The sequence below is a fragment of the Scleropages formosus genome, chromosome 11 (genome assembly GCF_900964775.1).
Source record: "Scleropages formosus chromosome 11, fSclFor1.1, whole genome shotgun sequence".
Taxonomy (NCBI): domain Eukaryota; kingdom Metazoa; phylum Chordata; class Actinopteri; order Osteoglossiformes; family Osteoglossidae; genus Scleropages; species Scleropages formosus.
In genome coordinates this window covers 17610244-17633488 of record NC_041816.1, presented here as the reverse complement: position 1 = coordinate 17633488, position 23245 = coordinate 17610244, and the positions used below count along the sequence as shown (strand labels likewise).

The 23245-nt window shown below is 42.5% G+C and overlaps 1 protein-coding gene across 2 annotated transcripts in view; it reads left to right on the top strand.

Moving 5' to 3' along the window:
- Positions 1 to 23245, top strand: part of elp4 (elongator acetyltransferase complex subunit 4) — a 67930-nt gene that overhangs the window by 20347 nt on the left and 24338 nt on the right. The window contains exons 7-10 of one of the 2 annotated variants that reach the window (XM_018763137.1): positions 1937 to 2125; positions 7839 to 7947; positions 10132 to 10238; positions 12080 to 12775. In XM_018763137.1, the coding sequence (XP_018618653.1) occupies positions 1937 to 2125; positions 7839 to 7947; positions 10132 to 10238; positions 12080 to 12256 (582 nt within the window). In that variant the 3' untranslated portion in view covers positions 12257 to 12775. Of the gene's footprint in view, positions 1 to 1936; positions 2126 to 7838; positions 7948 to 10131; positions 10239 to 12079; positions 12776 to 23245 lie in introns of those variants that run through there. The other variant, XM_018763138.2, reaches the window with a different exon arrangement.

Below are 23245 nucleotides of genomic sequence, written 5' to 3'. Positions count from 1 at the left end.
ACAAAAAGGTATGCATTTATTCTCGGTGTCTCTATTACTTACATGAACTGCATGACTGGAGGTATATACTACTCCAGCTGTTCATGTAGCCATCTCTGGGCTTTTGTCTGGTAAACTTAAGTCGTTGCCACCTGTCAGTCAAGAGTAGCCCACATTATTTCCTCCTATTAACTTGTGCATTCCACAGAGTACAAATGGCAGTGGTGCTTAGGCACTCTGAGTGCTGGCCCTGGTGCCAAAGCCTTGAGCTTGGTTCTTGCTGGCCCCGGCCCTCCCTGTGCAGCGTGGGTTTCAGAATGGGCGCCAGGCAGACGTGCGCTCCCTGCTGGGAGGATGCCCCTCTGGAGGAGTAAATTGGTCTCTGACAGGAGCCCCCACCATCCCCCAGCTTTGAAGCATTCCCCTCTCCCCTGAGGTCACCATAGCAACAGGCATGTCATAACAGTTCCCACAGTGTCACCGGGCCTACAGAACTCCTCCAGCAGCGTTGACAGCTCACCCCTTAATGCTGAAAACCTCCCCATAGGAGCGCATGCACATGTCACACACAGAAACAGTCGCATACAACTGTTGTGAAGGCGAGAGGGCATACACAGCAGAGTGATGTCCAGTTCTTTGAAACCTCCCAGCCAAACACCAACAGAGTCAGAGGCACTCAAAAACAATGGGATTTATTTATATTAGATACTGAATCTTGACTGACAGTATTCAGCCTGATATTGTTTTCATATCTGAAAATAAAACCCATTGTCAGGTTATCTGTCCATGATGGTTAAAGTGATACGTTACCAGTGTGAAACCTTCATTGTTGGGAAAGTATCTAACAACAAGAAGTTTTCTGGTTACTTTGATAAGTTTCCGCATTGATATTGAAGGAGAGTTGAACTTTAGCATTTCCTAGAATTAAGTTCTCCTTGGAATTACTGATGACCCCTGTTCTCTCTAACCCAGATAACTTCTCCCTGCTGCTGTACCTCTGTAACCATTATTTCTGAGAGTAGAGTGTAACAACTGTGTGAAATTTGAGTACTTCTTGTTTTTTTGTTCTAGAGCTTCCTAGTGGGTGAAATGGACAAGGAAGTATCACCGAGCCACCACTGAATACCCAGGCTCAGTGGTACGCTGAGCACCAAGTTTAGCTTTGGGTGCTCCATCTGTGTTGAGTGCAGTCATTTGAAACTGATGACTGCTTAAATGATTGCCTAAATTCATTGTACGTTGGATTATTTATTGTATTTTTGAACACTTTCCCTAAAAGATGAATGACAGTAAAGACACCTTTAGTAATATGTACTAAAGTGGTTGAAGAGCAGTGTGGATATGCTAGGCCCTTGGTTCTTCCACCATCTGCAGTGAAGCTCCGGCAATATGTGACCAGTCCCATTTTGTTTCCGTATTGGGCCATAATCAGGTCATATCGATCATTTCATGGAGCAGAAGCCTGAACCACATCTCCACAAGACCCTTTCACCCCACAGCAGTCCCCACTTGGCACAGATCTGTCTATTTTGTCGTCTTCGGCTCTCATTAAGACCCCACAACCACTGCACCCAGTTGATGTGCCAAAAATGCGACTCGCTTTTGTAAGTCGTCAGACATTTTGAAAGCCAGTCTAGACAGCCTCTCACAGTCTCATTGTGGCCCAGTCCAGTGGCTCCTTGGTCGAGCAATTGTTTGATGTAAGATGTAGCTGCAGATTTCCTCAGGCTGCTGAATGTGCTGTGCCGTCATATTTCAGTTGGAAGTCACTCAAAAGTTCAGGCACCTGACACTGCAAAACAAAAGCCATTTCTGACAGAGGGTCAGAGGCTGAGATTACACATTTCCAGCAAACTCATTCGGTATTGCCTGTCCTAGAATTTGCATGGAGTGCTGTTGGTTGCTTGCAGAATTCTATTTTATATCCATTACCTGATGGGACCTTTCTCTTGAACAGAATAAGTCCAGGAATATTCTGCGGATCGGCCTGCACTCTCTGGGTTCTCCTCTCTGGGGTGATGACATTTGCTGTAAAGAGAGCCCCAGCGATGCCGTGAGCCTCACCTCCTTCCTGTATGGTTTTCGTGCCCTGCTGCGCTCCTCCCTCTGCGTTGGCATGGTAACGGTGCCATCACACCTTATCCAGGTAAGCCCAACACGTTCTGGTGTTTTGCTGCTGAGTCTGTGTAAATGGACTGAAAAGTAGTTTCATTGAGGTTCACACATTGATTAACACAATTTTCTGCTAAAACTAAATATGAAGTGCCTGTGGAACACAAATCACAGCAATAGAGCTTTGCCAGCTACATTCACTGATGCAGGGTATCTTGTGAAATCTGCTGCAGTAAAGGAGCTACTGCAAAGAGCTCCTGTGTCAAAAACAGACAAACAAATAAGTAATGTATAGTTTCTTGTGTCTATGTCTAACCCAGTTTGAAAAGAGCAATAGGTACTGGGTGTTGAGAAGTAATTAAATAATTGTTAAAGCGTTAACGTGTATTCTTTATTTTTTCTTGATGAACATTCAGAAAGTAATTTTAGTATGAAGTTGTTTTTACCTCAGATCTGTATTAATAGGCAAATGTCAGCTGCAGCCCTTTAATGTGTGCCTGTCTCTAAAGACACTGATTATCTGTGTGGTTGACCTCATTTTCCAGCAGCACACCAAAGCGCTCTGGGGATTTAAGAATAAGAGTCATGGGCAAAAAAAAGGTGTACATTTTTAATAGGCAGTGGTGGAGGAGGGGATACAATGTGTTGGAGGGTTTGCCATACATTTTTACTTATCTTGTTTTGGGGAACTTCTTTGCTGCCAAAACCTGGTCTTTTTAGCCAATTGCTGAACCCCTCCCATGTGTAAAAAAACAGAAGGAAAAAAGGTTAACGTTCAAGGCGGGCACCGCTCTTAAGAGGAGTGCCGAGCGAGCTGTCATTAGGGGGAGCGGAGTTGGCCAGCATCGGCCCGTGGTCCTCCTTTCCCAGGGCCCCCGCTGTGCAGTTGTTAAGGAGCCCCCCCGAGCCCACAGAAAGCCCTCCATGTTAATAGTTAATTGGAGAGGATGGCAGGATGAGAGGGTGAGCAGGGCCCGTGGGCCCAGAGGATGGACCTGGACACCTAATGACACCAGCTGTTCACATTGTTAAACAACTCTCTTGTTTTCTGTGTCTTTTTCTTTCCTCCCCCTCCAGTCCATAGATCAAAAGAAGTAATCATTTTATGAGGGGGGGGGGGGGGGTTGAAGGTTGGGAGAGCTTGGCAGGGACTTGGGAAACATTCATAATATTATGTCTTCAATTTTTGTCCAATCTTCCCCATTTGCTGTCAGTAAACCTACGGATTTGTATATTACCATTATAGTTATGCCGTAAATGTTTGAACTGGTGTGTTTTGGACAGAGCAGCCCGGTGTCTTACGTGGCGTTTGTGATGAGCTTCATGACAAATGGCATTTCCCTGATACGCTCTATCTGAGGACAGGAACGTGGCATTCGGTGGTTCATAAGTGCAACAGGAGTGAATCACATAATTAACTTAGTTTGAAAAGCCCATCGTCTGTAGGGAAAAACAACCTTCACTGGTTTTTTGTACCTACTACACTATGTGTGTGCGCGCGCGCGCGATCGCGTTTGTTGCACATGCATGTGCGTACTCCTTTGGGAAATTAATTGTCTAATGAAAAGTCACTAAGAATAAACCTTATTTAGCTTCTCTCATGAGGGCTAATGAGTTTCCATTCAATGTGTTATTTTCCGTATTCCATTTGGTTTGTTTAAATATTAATCTCGTACAATTTTAATGCTGTGGTGTCTCCCCTAGACACAAAAAGAGGAACACACGAGTGCAAAGATAGTGAGCAGAATGCAGATGCAGTGTTGTTTTCTAGATATCTGAGAGCAGGGCAGTAATGCAGTGACTGTTCATCACCGCAACTGTGCTCAGTGACCATTACTCGCCAAACAGCCGTCGAGATGGTGCTGCTGTATGAATGACATTCACATGCAGTTCCTGATCTGAGACTTTTTAAAATCCTGTGTGTGCATTGTGACTGCTGAAGATAACATTCATTGGGATATGATGTCACTGATTCAGCTAGTTCCAGTTGTTTTGACTGAGGCCCTGAGTGCTGTGCTGAGCGTATCAATTATGGACTGCTCATTTACTGTGTTTCATTCAGCATTTGTAAGGGACTTATTTAGCAGAGAATCAGACAGTTAAGTTCACTGTTTGCACCTACACACATGGCTTTTGTTGAGTGTACAGCGACTGTGAAGTTTCCACAGAGTTTGCTCTCTTGGTGAAGTCCTGAACATTTATCAGCTGAGTCCAGAGAAGATGATGGTTACAGAGGGTCTTTCAAAGTTCATCTTGTTTTTTCAGTTATCCTCTTTTGATGTTTTGCTGTTTAAGAGTTTATATAGTATAAATTTAAGGAATGTGCAAGACAAGCTATAAATGTTTTGTGTGTGTGTCCATTCTTTATTTATTAATTTGGTGGTTGCAAAGATAATCTGTATAATAGGTGAATGTTCTATCTGTATCTGTGTTTTCTGGATATATATGATGTGTATGTGTGTGCATACATGGATGTGTAGGGTTTTGTGTGTGTGTGTGTCTGTGTCTGTGTGTGTGCATGCGCGCGCATGTGCGTGCAGGCGACTCCCTGGGCGTCTCCTGTCTGGGCTTGCCCTATATGGGGGTCGCAGTGTGGAGATGGAGTCATCTGGTAAGGCATATGGAAGCTTGGCTGCTGGAGCAGGCAGACTGTGGATGGCCCGATGGCCAAACATGGCAACAACTGCTCCATATACAGAAGGCAGGGAACCCCTGTACTCAGCCCCTCTCGGAGAACAGTCGTGACGTCGCTCTCGGCAGATGCCCATGTATGCCTTAGCCCTCTAACGCTCTCTAAATCGATAAGCCCTTGTAATTAGCAAAATCTCAGCCTTAATCTGGTAACTCAGAGGAAAGTGGGATGCATCGGAAGCAGTTCTTTATGTATTAATGCCAATGTATTGTAGACTGTGTGCTATTTAGTGTTGTTCACATAAATAATATTAAATTAATGGGGACTTTTTTTAAGTGAATGAATTGTGAGGTGTCTCTCTCTATATCAACCCAGAAATTTCATTTCAGATGTTTTTTGGTGTCTGTTTATTACATATTAATAACTGAGCTAAATAGAATAATGAACCAATTGGCCTGCTTTAGTAATGATTATGAAATGTTTAAGCAGTATGCAAAAAAAAATGCAGAAAATGCCTGGCTTTTTTGCTTTACCCGGGTCTGCTAGAAAGGCAAAGAAAGAACAGCAAAAAGCTCAGTGGCACAAATGTAGCCCTTCCTATTAATTTTTAATTAGCCCAGCAAACCGTACCAGGCGCTGAAAGCTTCCTCCGAGTTGTTAGTGCCACAGTTGACCTCCGAGTTTAATAATAGCCTGCTCGCAGTGCAAGCGCCGCTGCTTCGGTGTGGCCAGGGCCCTTCCACGAGGAGAGGTCTGGGTAGACCTTGGAGCAGCACGCCAAATGGCAGCCGAGGGGTCCTGGGCCGGACCCTTCTGGAGGGCTGGAGCCGGAGAGGCTTGGCGGCCAGGTTTCAGATGGGAACAGTCGGGGAAAGGAGCTGTCCATCCTGCCCTGGGAGCTGCTGGTGGCAGGCCAACAGCCTGGTCACAAAGGGCTGCCACACTCCCAAAAACAGAAGGTGGTGGGCATAGGAAAAATGCGCACACACACACACACACACACACACACACACAAAACACAAAGACAGTTACTTTTAATGTAGTTAATTGAGAGTACAGAGTCAGTTTTTACTCATGTTTTAAGTGTATTACCTCATGTTACTTAAACATTGCTCAGTAATTTATGCAGGAGATTTTGTTTTGCATGGAGATTTGGTGAGTTAAATTTAATTCAAGTAATTAAATTTGAACTCAGAGTCACATTGGAGTGGTCGGTAATGTGTTGCAGGTTAAATGAGTTGAACTTCCTGCAACTTTGTTGTCAATTATTAATTGTGAATTTTACAGACTAATACATTTTTTTTTTTTGCGTTAAAAGCATGCACATCCTGTAATGGTCAAAGGCTGTGAGTTGGAAAAAGAGGTGTCAGGGATTTACCATATTTAAGTTACATATGCCTCTCTGCCTGTGTCCGTGGTAGTTGGGTTTGTTATATAGGTTTCTGTGATGTTTCCTTCCTCCTGCCGAGACACCTAAAGTGCTCCGTTGTAATGAGACCAAAACTTGACGGTAGCTGCAAGCATGTCTTAAAGTAGGACAAAAAAACATTTGGGCATTAAAATTGCATTAAACCTGAGCTGCAAACACAGAGAGGGGAGTTGTGTGAAATATTGAAGAAGAGGCCCATGAATATTGTAGGCCTTCCGCTCCTGCGCTGTAGAAGGGGAGCAGCTTGAAAACCTGACCAGCAGAGGGCGTGCTACCCTGCCTTCCGCCATCCTCGGCCCCGGCTCCGGCCCACCTGCCCAGGCTCTTTCCCAGCCAGTCCTCCATCTGGACCGGGGTCTGGCCGTCCGCGCGTCCTGTCAGCCTGTCACCTCCGATGGAGCACAGGATTAGACTAAGCAGATTTAAATCTTGAGCGGCACAAACAGCTGACTGCTCTGTTGAAGTGTACTTTATACCACTACTTTGAATATGGGGATCTGTCCCTGGCGTGGTTGGACACCCCCACCCCCGCAGTTTCCGACAGTCCAATGTGTCTCTTTCACACACATGCCCACAAACGCACGTGTACCCATAGAGGTGAGCAGTTTTTAATGTTAATATGTGTATTTTTTTGTTAAAATTACTATACTAATTTCTTTAATTGAATCCAGAATGCATGCATGTATTTTATACTTCAACTGTGACATTTGCATATTTGCTATAACATGCACTTCGTATCTGCGTATGAAAATAACTTTTGATGAAAATAAATTGTTTTGGTGAAAATAAAATGTAAAATATGTATTATTAGTCTTTGGTAATAAACACCAAAACATATGCAATAATTTTTTCTCCATATTTTGATATATAGTATTATAATGTACAGTTTCCACTGAGCATTTAGCACATTTGTTGCTTTTTAATTGGCACAGTTTCAGTTTTGATTTTTGGTCTCTTTGTGTGAAAGATGCTATGAATTTATCAGTGTTGGGAGATGACAGACTGGGCTGTTTCGATGACCATCTAGCAGTCAATTAGACTCAGTCAGCAGGGTCAACACCTGTGTTGGAGGCAGGTGTTGGCATGGCTCTCTGTAATGGGAGCTTGGGTTTGCCTGTGTGTGTGTGTGTGTGTGTGTGTGTGTGTGTGTGTGTGTGTGTGTGTGTGCGCGCGCGCCCGCGCTACTACAGACAGGGCTGGCTGTGAGTGTTGCTGCAAAGCCTTCCTCTCACCTTCCTCCAGGTTAGCCACTTGGGGTCCCACTTCACAGTCACAGTCCACCTAGATTCCAACAGTGTTTCCAGCCACGGAGACCGAGACTTGGGGAACCAGCTTGGAGCCACGCTTCTGTGAATTATGTCATGTCCAAAGTTTTATTTGAGGGAAAGGCCTTTACCAAAATGCCCATATAGCACAGAGACGGCTGACATGGATATATCTCTCTTATGTACACCTTGCTGACTCTGGTCATGGATGAATGGAGCTGTCTTTTTTGTTCCACTGAGAGAGTTTTTCCTGTCCCCGTCCACCCCCCACCTCCCCCCATCTTTTCCACCTCCTGCCTTAATGCTAAGATAATGATGACCTAATTTAATTTTATCGCTGACGGCCCAGCGACAGCTCTTTAGGAGGTTTCTAATTACCTGTACGCTACTTGAGTTTGCCTCCCTTTCCCATGTTTTACAGAACAGAGCAATTATGGGCCGTGTAACCAAGCTGTGTGATACGGCCATTGCTCTTGAATCATTCAGAGGTTCTGAGAGAGAGACCAACCCTCTCTACAAGGATTATCACGGTACGAAACCTCAGTCCTCTAAGCACACTCACACATGTTGGGAAACTCACATAAGTAGCCACTCGCATATATGTCCTTACAGAAACATTGAAAACTCTAACTACTGTTAGAGTAAACGGCCATCTTACTGTAGATTATTCGTATGTTGTTAGTGTTAATGAGGGACTTTTGGTATGAGATTATACACAAGCATGCACGGTGGCTGCCATGAATGACTGATTGTACATTGACCTTCGATGTGTCTGGGAATATAAATAAGGTGGTATTGATTTTATTTGAAAATCTGGTTTTCTGTGTTGTTTTCAGCTAACCATGCCCATTCTCTCACCCCTAGAATCTTTGTCCTGCAAGCTCCCCATTCTCCATCCACTCCCCCCACCCCCAGCTGCCCACTCGTCCTTGTCTCCCGCCCCCATTCTTCCCTATTGCAGCCATTCAGCAGAGGATGGAGCTTCTCTCCCACACAAAAAAGTGCATTAGGGCTCAGAAGGAAACATGGCCACCCCTCGCATGTTGTCAGGACAGATTAGTGTGACACGACTCAATCAGACGTGCGCCTCAGCAGACAGGCTTGGGGGAATTCAGATGCCGCGTGGGGCCCTGCATACACAACCCCTCCTCCCATCCCCACCTCTTGCCCCCAGGCCCAGACATCACCAAATCAATATCCAAACTGTATTGAACGTTGCAAGTCAATATTGCTGGAATCTGGCAACAATAAGGCATTAAACTGAATAGGAGGGAGCGCTGTGTGGCGCTGGGTCTGTGGTATTTGTGCCCGCTCTGTGTCATAGCTCCTCTCGCTGCTGCTCCACATAAAGGTCAGTTTAAGCAGGAGGGATATTTTTAGCAGAACATTTTCCCCCTCCTCACTGGATTTTTGCTATTTTTTATATTGATTTAGGAAGGGTTGTGTTGTGTCAGAGGAAAGAGTGCCTTTTGTTAAAAAAAAAATCAGGACTTGCTGCAGTATGTTTAAAATGGATGGAGTTTTTTTGAGGGGATGGCTGTAAAACTACAAATAATGGTAATTCAAAAAGGCATTCTTACAATTTTAGTAATGTGTAACAAATAATTCTAAAAGGCAGGCTCTGAAAATAATTTTATAAATAGTAAATTAAAAAGCTTTTGCAAATTTTTAACATTGAGTTGTGTTCAAAATATTTCCTAAATCCTAAAAATAAAATATATTCAAAATATTTTTACTAGTTGAATTATCTTTTATAAATTTGAATGCTAATAAATTTTTTGAAACTTTTTTGTAAGTAAAACAAGAAATATTTAAAAGCGACAGCATCTTACTCTCTGTAAACCCAAGGTTTAGGGCAAACACTGTTGAAATAGGTGTTGTTTGAGGTTCAGGGCTTGTGAACAACTTCCATCTAGCGCAGAGTCTGCAGTGGTGCTTCATGGCTCTGTAAAACATGCCAGCCTCCCTGTCACAAGCTATCCCGCTGAATGAAGTGTTGCAGTGTATGGGCTCTGGCAAGGCACTTTAGTTGCATGGAGCAGCCATAGCTGGCTTAGGGCTCAAACCACACGCATCTGTTCCCTCCCCCAAAACAAATCCCCTTCCTTCTTTCGTGTCACTCCAGCCGCTGCCTTGCTTTTCTAAGCACTACTTCACTTGTAGAAAGGGACAGAAAAGGAGGCACGAGGCACCCAAACTTGAGCGCTCGTGCCCCTGCGAGATATCTGGCCCACTTTCCCTGCCTCGCCTGCGCTCTGTTTTGGTCTCTGCCCACTGGTGCAGCTAATAAAATGAAGCGGGGCCGGCAGCGCCGTGGGCAGCGTGCAAGGTGATAGCCGAATTTGCTTACTGTAAATACCAGGGGGAAAAAAGAGATAACACCAAAACATATAGCAGCGGTGACAAGCTCCGGGGTCCCCTCCTGTTACAGTTCTCCTGCATCTCCCAAACACATAGTTCCCCCCTCCCCATTTGATGTGAATCGTTGTTTATCTTGTTCTGCTTCATTACATGAGCATAATCACAACATTTGCTTCACTGCTTCAAGTGTTGAACTTGCAGGGCAGGAAAAAAGGAGGATGGGGGTGGTGGGGGGCTGGCTCAGGGAGTGCCCGGGGACTTTTGAATTTTGCTGAGTTCCCGCAAGTCAAGTTTACTCATCTGGGCTCACAGTGGCACTCACTCGTCCCTAATGTTTCTTTTGTCTCCATAAGGTCTGCTGCACGTGAGGCAGACACCTCATCTCAACTGCCTGGTGTGCGAAGTCCCCGACACAAAGGACCTGGCTTTTAAGCTAAAGAGAAAGCAATTCGCCATCGAGGTAAGCTATCTATTTGTGCAGTGGACCATGGGCACAAAAAACAAACAAGTGTCAAATGTATTCACCCACTCACACACACAGAATGTACATTTTGTCTAAACCATGGGATTTCTCTGGTGTGGAGGTTTTTAGAGTTGCATGAATCTGCTGCTGATGTTTTTTGGGGAAATTGTCTGGTTTTCACTAGTAGCCTCAAGCTCGAACCCAGAGACAAGTCCATGGGTTGTATTCTTGATACAAAGCCCATACAACTAATTGCAGTACAAGCAAAGTGGGAGCCATTATGTATTGAATTTTCCATTTGTATTGCTTGGCTGATCTTTGTTCTTTTTAGTTATTGAGTGTGAATAAAATGTGAGATTATCGATTTAAATGTGGAAAAAGGAGCATTTTTAGAGTCAGTTCAAAAGCATCTATGCTTTTGCATAATTAATAACACAAGCAAATAACATCGTGTTAATGCAGCCGTAGTTTTAGACTGGGACTCATATATGTTAATTTCCAGTTATTAAACAGCAGTCTCTTAGCCTGGAATACTTTGGAAGTACTGTCAGCATATGGTGCCACTGTAGTTTTCAGTATAAGTAAGTCTTCTTTTCTTATACAATTAAAGTCTTACGATAGCATTTAAGCTTGTGAGGGATGCCATTAATAATTTAAAAGGAGATGGGCCTTTTGTGTATGTTTTGGAATGTCAGTTCTGACTGGATCCTTTCTTTTGCTCTGCCTAACTGGCGAGCTCCCCAATTAAACATCACATTTCAGAAAGCCAAGCAAAAAGGGTGTTGAATCGCCACACAAGAGGCTCTTTCCTGATGTGATGATTATCTCTTCCTTCATGTTAAGTGCCGGTTTCATGTCCTCCTTGTACGCAAAGTTTGACAGGGCATGAGCCACACGGGCCGGTCATCACTGTCTCCTTCCTGCAGATGAAGGATATTTTGCAGCGTTGTTTGTGATTAAAATGACCACCAGCTACCACCATTTTCATTGCACTGCTGGGCCACAGGGTGGGCAGACCTTTGCTGTTTGAGCTTTTGCCTTTAGTGTCCCCACTCTGACCTGCTGGCCCCTTTAGCCAACCACTTGATTAAGCAACTTATATATTCTCCCTCTTCTCCTTTCCCCTTGGTGCCTCACCCTCCGCCCCAGAACAATAAATCAGCCAAGGCCCTATCCAGTGACAAATTAAGTTGCCTCCTCCCAGTTAGTGGTCATTATTGGCTCTTGCTGTTGTATCACATTGAGGGCTGTTAATAGTTAATCAGGAGCCTCATTGTTTCCAGCAGGTCATCCTCTGTGGCTGGGTGGATGCATGTCCCCAGTCCCCAACTCTCACCTCTTAATAGCCACTTAACAGCAGATTTATAAGGTCCATAAAAATCAAGGTGGTTATTTGCAATGACCTTTTAATTACACTTTGCAAAAGCGCACTGAAGTTGAAAGTGATTCGGCTCTTCATTGTCGCTCTTTAAGACTGCATTATATTGTAGTGGCACATTGTGTGGGGTTTTTTTTTTTTTTTTTTTTTTTTTGAGTTATTTTGGTGGGGGGTGAGCATGTCATTTCTCTGAATGGGATGAAAGGGAGAAGAAAGGTCTTAGAAACTGCATTTCACAGCATCTTGCTGATCGCTGTTCACATCAGACCACCATGCTGCCATTTCTGATGCGTTTGGGTGACATGTAAATACACAATTTAGACTGCAAGTGTCACACTGTCATGGTGTTGTGTGAAAAACAGAATTTTACTGTGATTCCTCCCATGTCAGATGATGGAATGCTTTGGGGTCAACTTTGCAATTTGTTGATGCTTTCCTCTAATCCTCCATCCAACTACAGAGGACATGGGTGACCCAAGTTCAGGATAGGCTTCCGCTTGCACTAAGAGGAGACCCCCAGACCCCTCCACCTACTCCGGTTAGATTCTGCTTTGCCGAGAAGCAAAACACGTCGGATCACTTCTGGTTACTTAGGGCGTTTGCACAGGGGATTACCCCCCAAATGAGTGTGCATTAGAGCCTCCACAAGTCCTCTGCTTCATGCTGCAGAGCTTTCCCTCCAGGTTATTATTCCAGCATCATGAATTAAACAGTCACCGAGTCCTGCATTTTCATCTTGCAACAAGGAAAAGTTTTTAATTTTCATCATCGGTCATTACTAATTCATCTTCTGCTTGACTCAGATAGTTTCCTGAGCAGAAGCCAGGAATTCAGTGGCAGTGGACTTGTTCTACAGTAACCCTTGCAAAGACATCTGAAAGCCTCAGTGCCATCCCCACATAAATACTCTAGTAACTTTATTTCCTTTGGCAGACTAGAGGTACTGACTAGACTGTGAGCTCCAATAGTGGCAAAGCTTTAGTAGTGGGTTTGCTCTCACAATATTGATAATTACTAGTGGACAGAGCCACTGCTTGCTTTGTTTATCAACACACCATCAGAAATATTGCTCAGCATAGAGAGCAAAGAGTGCAGTGTGTAAATCCTGGGAACAAAGTTAGCATGTGAGTTAATCTTTGTGCACAATGTCAAGGGATTGACACCCCATTCATGTGAATACTGAGCAATTTATAAAATTACATAAAGGGATTTTGTCTAACTCTTTGGAAATGTTTACCTTTCTACCTTTTCTTTCCTTTTTAGGGTAAATTTACAAACTCTTCACACAGTGTTTTTGAAAAGTAAAGGTACAATAAAAAATTGCTTAAACAAAAAAGTCTGTCTAATCCCATTTCTTTTAAACCTAGGCATCTTAATTAGAGATAAAAAAGCACCATTTGACTAAATTATTGTCTTTGAATCCTCAGCAAGACAGTATAATCCTCAATTGGGCCAATTAGCAGGGGCCGTAGTTAGCTATCCTCAGACAGGCGCCCTGATTAGAGCTGACACCAGTCTAGTTCCCACTGCTGCAATGCCAGGTATGATGGTTTGACTTCAAAGGCCTGGAGGCATCAGCAGGGTAAGGTTTGGAGGCCAACTCTGGCCCAGCTGCTAATCTCCCTGCTAAAACCACAGCGGTCCATGCACAAAACCAGCTTACACCACACAATCATGTGGTATTAAGGTTTGGGTTGAGTCATGCCAATTGCCTTTGATTTTCTGATTGTTGACCAAAAAATGGCTGCATAGCCAGACATACATTAGGACTCCACTGTTTGAGTAAGCTGCCCAATAATTTAAAACATTTCTCTTGTTTTCTTTATCCCCGACTTCCTTTCTTACTTCCTTCCTTCCTTTCTGCCTCCCACTGGAATTTGTTGTGTGAAAAGTGCTGCATCACAACGTGAGCAGCGTTTCAAAGGACAGGGAGAGGTCAAAACAGAATGTCGAGCAACAACTCCACTGTTGTCATTAAAATTTGCATGCTGTCACCCTGACTTAGGCGTCACTGAGAGTGAATGACAGCTGAGTATCTAAACTAGTTTCTCATTAGCTCTTGTAGAATAGTCTTTATTTCTCCTTTATTTTGCTTGAAAACATTCATCAAGGTTGAGATCCAAAACATAGAACAGAACTTCTCCAAATGCACGAGACTTGTCTAAGCAGTTCTTTTCCCACGCTTTAGGAAGTGAGATGTTGAAGAAGTGTGCTGTCAGAGTTAGTTGTACTGGCCAGGAATGAGAAAGACCCAGTAACTCTTAAGCCAGCTGAATACCGGCTCATAAAGGTTGTACCTACTGCCCCCTTGACCCACCAGGCCTCATGGCAGTAGTGCTGGGATGTACGAGTAGGGGTCAGGGTATTTGTGGTAGAAGATGAATGCTCTCCCTGGGCAAGGATTAAAGACAACTCACCTGCAAATGACTTAAAAGAATTTGTTCATGCACATCCCGGTAAGTAACACTTTGGGTAAACTGGCTTGATGATCTGTGATCTTTGTGTGTTCTCTATGTGTGATTATGTGTGCTTGCTTCATGCTCTAGATTAAATTAACAGTAATGTAAAGGATAAATATTTAACATAACTTCAGTGCAGTTTAAGCAATGTAATTACTTTGGCAGTAAATAATATTTTATGTGGACATCTTGTAATTTTTTGTCATATTGTACATTATTATGTGGCAGGTCCAGCAGTACATTTTAAGATTTTGCTCTCCAACACATTCAGCCATTTAATACATGGCAATTTCTACAGGGTACTGTCTTGAATGGAAAAAAAAAATAAATTTTGCCCATCGAATCTGATTACATAAGCTCTTTCTCTTGGCAGCCACGTGATCGGTCAGATCCATGTAGTAAATAGTCCTGCTACCAGCTGTAGAACAGCCTGCGGCATACGGGGTATAATTTCAGATGATACAAGATGCCATCTTGCAGATTTTCCTTTGGGCACCTGGGAAGGCCTGTTCACGTTTATATTTATTTAGCATGTTTCAGCATCATTTCTTGGTGACCAGGACTCAGCCTTTTGACAAGAGGGACACAGTCAGCTGCTCACATGATTACAGAACCACAGAAGTAATCATGTAAAAATTTGAGGCTGAGGGCAGATGAACCTGGGATGCCCTTTCTCTGCGGTGACTAAGCATAGATCAGTGCTTCGTCAGAGAGTGATGTGTTCAGGAATGTGATTGGCAGGTCCCATCTGAGCACAGGTTGCTTGTTCAACTGGAGGAATCTGCAGTGCAGATCTGTGGTGCGTGACAGTAAGGAATGAGGTAAGATTGCGACATGAGTCATCGATGCCATGAAAGTTCTGGGGAAAAAACATGCAAATATGTACTTGATTTTGCAAAAGGCTACCAAAGCAATGTTCATGCTGAACATTCCCCTTGAAAATTGCTTTTGTTCCAATGTTACTTTTGCTTTGCCACTGCCTGGGGATCTTTACGTTTGGCACAGTTGCAGTTGTGTTGTTCTCTAGATATCAGCCAAAACAAGGTGCACATTATACTTTGTGACCAGACAGACGCAAAGCATTTTTACAAATTTACAGTGGTTGCTCTAGGGCTTGAAGAGTTCAGCCACCGGTTGATGAGCAGTTATTACCCAGAAACCCCAGGGGCAGAATTAACCTATGGCTCTGTTTAGGCAGGTAGAGAGTGAGGTGTGAAGCTGCGAGATTAACATCCCTCCTCTTGTCTGTCATTAGTTTCACAACGCGAGGCACTTACCTAGGTCAGCTGGAGGACTCTGTCAAGAATGCCAAAGGTATGCAATTAAACTGTACTTACACACTGCTCACTCCCCACGCTGAGGTGAATGTAGAGGTTAAGGGTTAACTCCCTACTTGGGGATTTCTCTCAAATCAGTCTAGTCTCTGCATGCTGAATCAGGCTGAATATTTTTTATTTCAGATGCACAGTATTTATGACTGAATAGGTGTTGAGATTTTGGCTTGGGCCTGACCGGTTGTGGGCTGGAAAGTGCAGGGTTTCTAAACCATTCCTTGAGCCAGATGGATTGGAAGTACAGTCAGTTTGACGTTTCTGTTTCCTTTACATCTTCTCTCATAAAATAAACATACCATTAAGGCATGTTTTTGTTTTGATTTTTGTTGTTTATTTCAGTGCACACCGACAAAAGATGTTTGTTTTGTCCCTTCTTTCCAAGCATATCCTGTGCTATTAATGCTGTCAGAGGTTCCCACCATAGCCCTGCTGCTGGAATTTGGTCGCCAGTTCAGGTTCTCGTTACCTGAAAGAGGGCTCTTTGCTGAGCTGTTTTGTCAGACCCTGTCAGGCCAGCACACTCCTGTTGGTAGAAATCCAACCTGAATGGTGTTTGCATCAGCCTGCCAGGCATGAGAGAGGGAAACAGAAAGGATTTCTTGTCTTTGAATGTTAAAATATTTCTCTCTTTAACAATTCTAATGTTGAGGGAATGAATGTTAATGGACCTTTGCGTGGCTTGTTACATAAGGCAGGGCAGACAGCTATTTCCAGTGCCTGTAAGAGGCAGATGAGTGGTTAAGTGATTCCCAGATCAGATCTAATTAAATAGAGAGTACACCCAGAAAGCTGCGAATCGGTGGGAAAGAGGCTCCTTGTCACATTAGGCTTCTAACTTTTTATAGCTTGCCGCCGATGAAAGAGCCTTATCCTCAGCTACCTGTCTGTACCCCTGTCTTTTGGAACAGGTTTTGTACCTCTTAGCATGTGGCACCACATTAACAACCTACCTGAGCTGTTGTCCTGCAGCTGACAGTGCTTACAGTTGAATCATGACACTTTGCAAACAACCTTAAAGAAAATGTCTAAATTAAAAAAAAAAAAAAACCCTGCTCACCAAAATCTTAATGTGCAGTTTCTTAGGACAAAACTTTGGTTTTAAAATATCCTCATTAAGCATTCCATACATCCCTCTAATGACTGGCCAAAAATGGCAGCCAGGACCAATTCTCTAATTGATCTTTCCTCTGAATAATTCACCTTCATCTCTCTGGAACGTGTTACCTTGTTATGTTTTAGAGGGAAGCTCAGACTCTGTGTCAACCATTCCATCTCACGAAAACACTGCACATTCAGCACTGCAAATTATTTAAAGCATACATCAAAGCATCCATAATTCAGGGATTTTATTTCAAGTGGTTGTGTGTTGGTGCTTTTGAATGGAGTCAGGTGGACTGGGGCTTATGAACATGGCTTTGTTACTTATACTTTGATGCAAAATTTTCAGGTGGCACCAAAAGATTTCTTTTTCGATTCTGTAGGCTGACTGTATGTCTGAGTGTTGTGCTGATCTTGCGGAGACTTTATGATACTGTCCCCATAAGGATAGTACAGTCGGAAAAAGAGACTTGGTTGGAATGTCTCTACAAGGTAAAATGCATTTTTAAAGCTACTTTAAGAAAATTAAGAACTTACTTTTTCTCAAAACATGGGAGTTCTAGATTGATGTGCTAATAGACGTATGTGTATAGCTGTGCATGTTTGCATGGTGCTCTCACACATGCTAGTGTGTGCATTGTGGGAGTTCATGGTAGAACATGTTTTTTGTTGCCGCGAAACTGGTGAACATTCATGCTTTTCAGCAGAAAGGTCAAACGGAACATCCCAAAAGGTACACCTGTGGTTCCGTGCTTGGCTGGGTTTGCAGCGCATCGATGGCTTCCCTCAAATGCATGTAACAAAGCCAAATTAACACAATTAAAGGTCACCAGTGACCGTTCTAGGGACCTGTCTCTTGTGGGCTCTTTTTAGGGGTCAGTGCTGCAACTTAAAAGGCACTGGCATTTAACAGTGGGTAAATACATGGGTCACATCTTCTGATGTTTGCCATATAAATTCAGTCAGGGATACAGAAAACCACATTGGTTGGCTAGTAGAGGTTTGTTCAAAAAAGGGGTCCTTCTCTCTAGAGATAATGAAAGATTTCCTTTAAATTAGATTTGAATCTTATTTTTGAACAATTATGACCAGAAATCTGAATACCAGACAAATTGTCGGGATTAATTCTTATTTTCCAATATTTTGGATTTCCCGACATTGTTGGTAACTCTTTAATCTGCTGCCATTTAGGGTATAAAATAGCGTGTTGTTACTCATAACATGTTACATCTCCATTCCAAATCATTTAAAATTGTAATCTCCAAGTTAACTGTATAACCGAAGCTGTTCAATCAGTTATGTTGAACTGTTTATCAGGGATAAGCTGTCTTCAGCACAAAGTGAAATACAAATAGGTTTTTCAGGATGCTGTATTTTTACATGTGTGAGATTTGATTTTGCTTTGGGTCAGTTGTGAAACCAACTTGCAGATATTTTGCATTAGCATAATGACATTGACTCCAGCTTCCCCAGCTATAAATTGTGAGGAAAGGGGGCCAGAACCAAAGCCGAGACCAAAGCCAGGCTCCTGTTGTGGCCACTACCGTTCACTCCCTTGCATCACAAGTGGTATATTAGTGGTCCCTCTGCTCTTAGTTCCAGTTCCCATTCCCAGGTTTTCCCTGGGACCTTTGTATTTCTTCTGTATGGTCCATGAGTACATTACATTTATATGTATTTATTCAATGATTTCAAGGTTAATTGCTTAAAATTAGTGCAGCTGTGCAGAGCTGTTACAGTTCCTAACCTCATACAGTGGTAACTTTATTGTAGCATTTTTTCAGCTATGACAATTCAACATATTCTAGACCATGGAACCTGCTGAAAGCCAAGGATCCCCTCCTTAATGCACATAAATTAATTCTGACAAAATATTTATCATCTATTTATTTAATTGAAACTTGATTATCTTCATATAGAATTATGTCATAAAGAATAATAGCACGGCATTATTTGTAGATTTTATTTTAAGTTACGCTGTACTGTTTTCAAAATAGATATGCGCTTTATGATCACCCTGAAGTTCTTCCATGCACTCCCAAGCAGTCCCTAGACCCCAGGTTAAGAAACCCTAAAGTGAAGTTACTCACCTTTCTGTGTAACATCTCTGTAGTATACAGGTTCAGACTGAGTTAGACAGAAAAATGTCTGTGTTGAAATATTTTGCAAACTTATGGAATAGTGCAAGGAATCCAGTTGGCAAAAGAGTTTACAGGAAACAAAAATGAATATCATTCACAGTGTCATTTTGGCCACATGCCTCCTGAGTGTCTGCTGAGTGAATAAAACATATGAGAACTGCAAAACTGTGTTACACTGCAGCTTGTGTCTGTCTGTCTGTTTCTCTCTCAAGCTTGGCGTTCTTCAAAAGGCCAGGAGCACACCACATACTAATTGGTAATCCTCTCTGATGACACATTCTCTTTCCAGTAAGGTGTCAGAGATAAGGGTGCTTGTCTATTTTGACAGTCCAGATTAGTCTTTCTGGAGGCATTTCAGGAATGCGCTCATTGTGCTTAATCCTCTTGCTGGTGTGATATTGTTGCCGTGCACGGGCTGGCACTCCACCCTTGTCCGTGGTGTGACATCGCTCTACTTTGGTCCAGGTTCCTGTGGGGCTTCAGTCTGGCTTCAGCCCAAGTCCTCACTAAAACTTTCCTCTTAGCGTGTTAAAAATGTAAAACCCCAATGTAGGCACGTAGCCATGATGCCAAAACATTAGAATTTATGCATCATGTGAGAATAAGCATGGAAGTCAAGTATAGCCAGTCCTTCTTGCCCTATTGAAATTTTCCAGGGTGAGCATCTGGTTACTGAAATCAATGTGTTTCTTTCCCTCATCCAAGCAAATCTCCAATCACCTGTGGTTGGTGTGACCAGAAGAAAGCTCTCCCTGTATTTGTGTTGCACGCTGAGAGAATGTTATAACATTAAACCATAATACTTTGAGTATTGACCATTTAGCAGTGCTTGAGCTTTTGTTATGTCGTAAGAATGATAAAGCACATCTCTTTATCTAGGTGCTGGTTGGGTAAGCACACTGCTTGATGGGTTGGCAGGAGAGAGAGTCATACAGCTGTCTTTGCTGGAAAATTCCAAAACATCAGATAAGAGCAAGCAGCGGCGGACACTGGCAGCCCAGTCTTTGCCTGGGATGTGCCAAAGGTGGAATTTTGATCCAGTCCAAAAGTCTCATAGCCACAAGCTGTTTTCACTCTGCCTCTCCTGGCATCTGGGCTAAAAATAACTTTCCCACCACTCGTACTGCAGTTTCATCCTTTGTGCAGGAGAGAGGGGCCAGAGGCTGGGAGATGGGGCCCGCCATCAGGCCGTGTTTGTTGGTACTGATTGTAAGCCCTGTTTGAAGCTGTGAAAAGTTTTGTTTTTTTTTTTTTGGACACATCCGCCAAGCCATAAGCGCCAGTAATAATCCTGCGGTTGCATGTATTTTAGCGATACATTACTTTAGTAATTATGCATGTTATGATATAAAAAAATTAATGTAATAAAATAGGCCGTTCTTCAAAGTTGAATTGCAAGGGCAATGCAGCTAATTATTCTTTACGGTACTGTGGGGTGACGTTGGCATGTTGACATACAGGGCTCATTCCACCATGGTGCCTCTGTGCCCTGGAGTTGGGATACCCACACTGCACTGCACCAACAATGCTCCAATGCTACACAAGGTTACTGCTGCGTATGTAACGCAGGCAGCTTCAGAGTGCTTTTTAAACACAGAGTGAATTGCTCGGAACTAATTACGTTCAGTGGAGGCGCTGTTAGCAGTCAGAAGCAGCGAACTGGAGTCCATTGAAGAATGGCCTGCAAAGTGATACAGCAGACCCAAGCATTCCTCTACCATGAAGAGTATTACAGTCCTAAGGATGTTGCAGTACAAATTAACTGCTTTATTATTTCTTAACAAAGCTAAGATTAGCACAATAGCTCATCTACATTTTTTGACATCTCAGTCTTTCTTTTCAAACATTTACCTTACATTTGCATTAAAACATTTTACAAACACTTTCCCTTGTAACAGTTCATAGTTTTTAGTAGTCTTTTTTTCATGGAATATGTTTAAAGTTTTGGTGAAGGACTTTTCTGAGTGATGCAAGCAGTATCAACTGCAGTTCAACATTGACAAGACAAAAAAAGATGGTTGTGGACAAAGGGTCCTCTGTGTCCAGAAATTATTGATGCAGAAGAAGTGGAAGATGTGGGGATATACAAGTTCCTGGGGGCTGAAGTGGTCTAGCATCACTAAGGTCCTGTACAAAGAAGGCCTGAGTTGCCTTTACTTTTTGAGGAGGCTCAGGTCCTTTGTAGCATGCAAGTCATTGATGCAAATGTTCCACCAGTGTGTTGTTGTGGGTACAGTGGAGTCCTAGGGCAGTGGCATTTCTACAGGTGATAACCAACAGACTGAATAAAGTAATGAGGAAAGCTGGCCCGGGACTATTGTGAAGGAAGTGGCACAGAGGAGGGCTGTAAACAAATTCCTATCCATCATGGACAATGACTCTTACCCTGGGCACACCACGCGGGTCAAGCAGAGGAGTACTTTCAGCAACAGAGTGATCCAGCTGTCCTATTCCTAGTAGCGCTACCTGAGCTCATACCTGCCAACAGCCATTAGGTTCCATACTGAGTCTGGGTGTCACTGCAGGGGTGGTACCAAAGTGTCTGCTTGTTTTTATTTATTTTCACAGACTTTTATTTGCACACTTAGTTTCATGTCTGCAACTGCTCCATGTGTGGAGCAGGAGGCATCAGAGGGGTTCCTCTAAAACACACACTCCACAAACACAGAACTGGAAAAGCAGTGACTCTTTCACAGCAGCCAAGTGGCACAGTGACTCTCAGCATGTCCCATGCCAGCAAGGCATTAATGAGGTGGTCAGCTGATGTAAATCACCACTTCACAGCACAGCGATGCCAATAATTTTCCTCTGTGGATTATTTGGGCACAGTCAGTAGAGGGTGTAGGTTATACTTAGCCCAGTCTGAGCCTCCTTTCTCATAATGTAGGGGTCAGTCTCATTTATGATAAATAAATATGCATAAATAGTCTTTAATCAAATTACTTCAATATCTTGCCAAAAATGTCAGATATATTTTCCTGTGAAATATACTGCAAATTTGGACTTTAGTAGCATAATACAGAGCTGCTGAATGTCATAGTCCAAGTAATTTGTTTTACTGCCTTCACTGGATCAAAACCTACAGGTAGCTTTTGAAACTGGTGATATAGAGATGTATTTAGGTGCAGATAATACATATTGAGGGCCATAGAATGTACTTTATTGTAGTAGAAAGATTATTCGCTAAGAGTAATAGGGAGCGATGTGGCTTAAAAAGGGCTTGTGTAAGTTGACCCGCCTTCTGTTTTGTAGGAGATTTTATGGCTCTTTTGTAAACCAAGGATGATTTTAAATGTGTGCCTTAGATAAACTTTCCCATTGTCATTAATGAGGATGGCTAATACTGAGTGACAAGTGCATTAAGAGGGGGGAAAAAGAGCTGTTAAATTTGTCAAATCAGATCATTTCAAGCAAGAAACTAAAGGCCCTTTTTGGTATATTTTTATACTAGTAAAACTGTTGCCTGAAACCATTTGAAAAACATGGGCAAAAAAATGGCCAAATGCACTTTGCTTAGCTGACTATTGTGTCTGAAGATGTTGTCTAAAGAAATAGCTTTTCAGTAATATCACATTTGAATTCACTGGCTTGCAATTTCCTAGTACAGTTGCTAAAAGGCGCAATGACATTGCTTGAGAAAATAAAACATTTATGAAAGATTAAAATGACGGTTGTTTTTGGGAAAAAAATCCTGGATTTAATTTAATCTTGTGAGACATTGATTGGCACAGCATATTCTGTATTACTCCAAGATCATCTTAAAGTTATCGATAGGGGTGTCAAATTTTAAATGTTATTATTTATTTTCATTTCACATAGACATCTTTGTCCATGATTGCTTACAAATTCTGTTACAGGGAATTTTTCAGGTTTGTATAAAGACTGCTTGAAGTTACAATTTAGGATTACAATGCCTAATTTTGTTTGAAATATTTCATTTGTGTGGCGATATTGTTACAGAGGTAATAGGAACCCTAGATTTATATGCAAATATAGAGCATTAGAAATACAGAATATACTGTAAGAATGTATACTACCAGTAAAAGCTGTTATTCAGTGAGTTAGTGAGTTCAATTATTATGTTATTATTACTATTACTTAATACACGACTGCTTTCCTGTGCTGCTAAGGAAAATATTACTCTTGATTCGATGAAAACAGAAACTAATACTCAAGTGCAAGTTATGTTTTGTCTTGGGGCAGCAGTTAGTGTAGTTTGTGCAGCTACAGCTTTGCATTTGGGAGGACCCTGGTTCAAATCCTAGTTCCTGCTGTTCTACCTTCCATTGAAGTACCTCCCCTGAATTGTTCCAGTAAAAATTACCCATTCAAAAAACTGGATAAGTCATAACACCGTAAGTCACTTTAGAGAACCATGTCAGCTAAATGAATAAATGTAGAGGTTGAAAATATGTTTATCCAAAATGTTGAGTTGTGTATCAATTCAAAAACAACTGCTGTCTTTTGTGTATTCTTATAAGCTTATTACAGTTTGTATACAACTTTCTGAACACTCCAGTGTATTTGCAAATGTAATTGACAGTGCAGTGTACTTTTAAATGTTTTAAGACAAACAGGCATTTTTCCATATTTC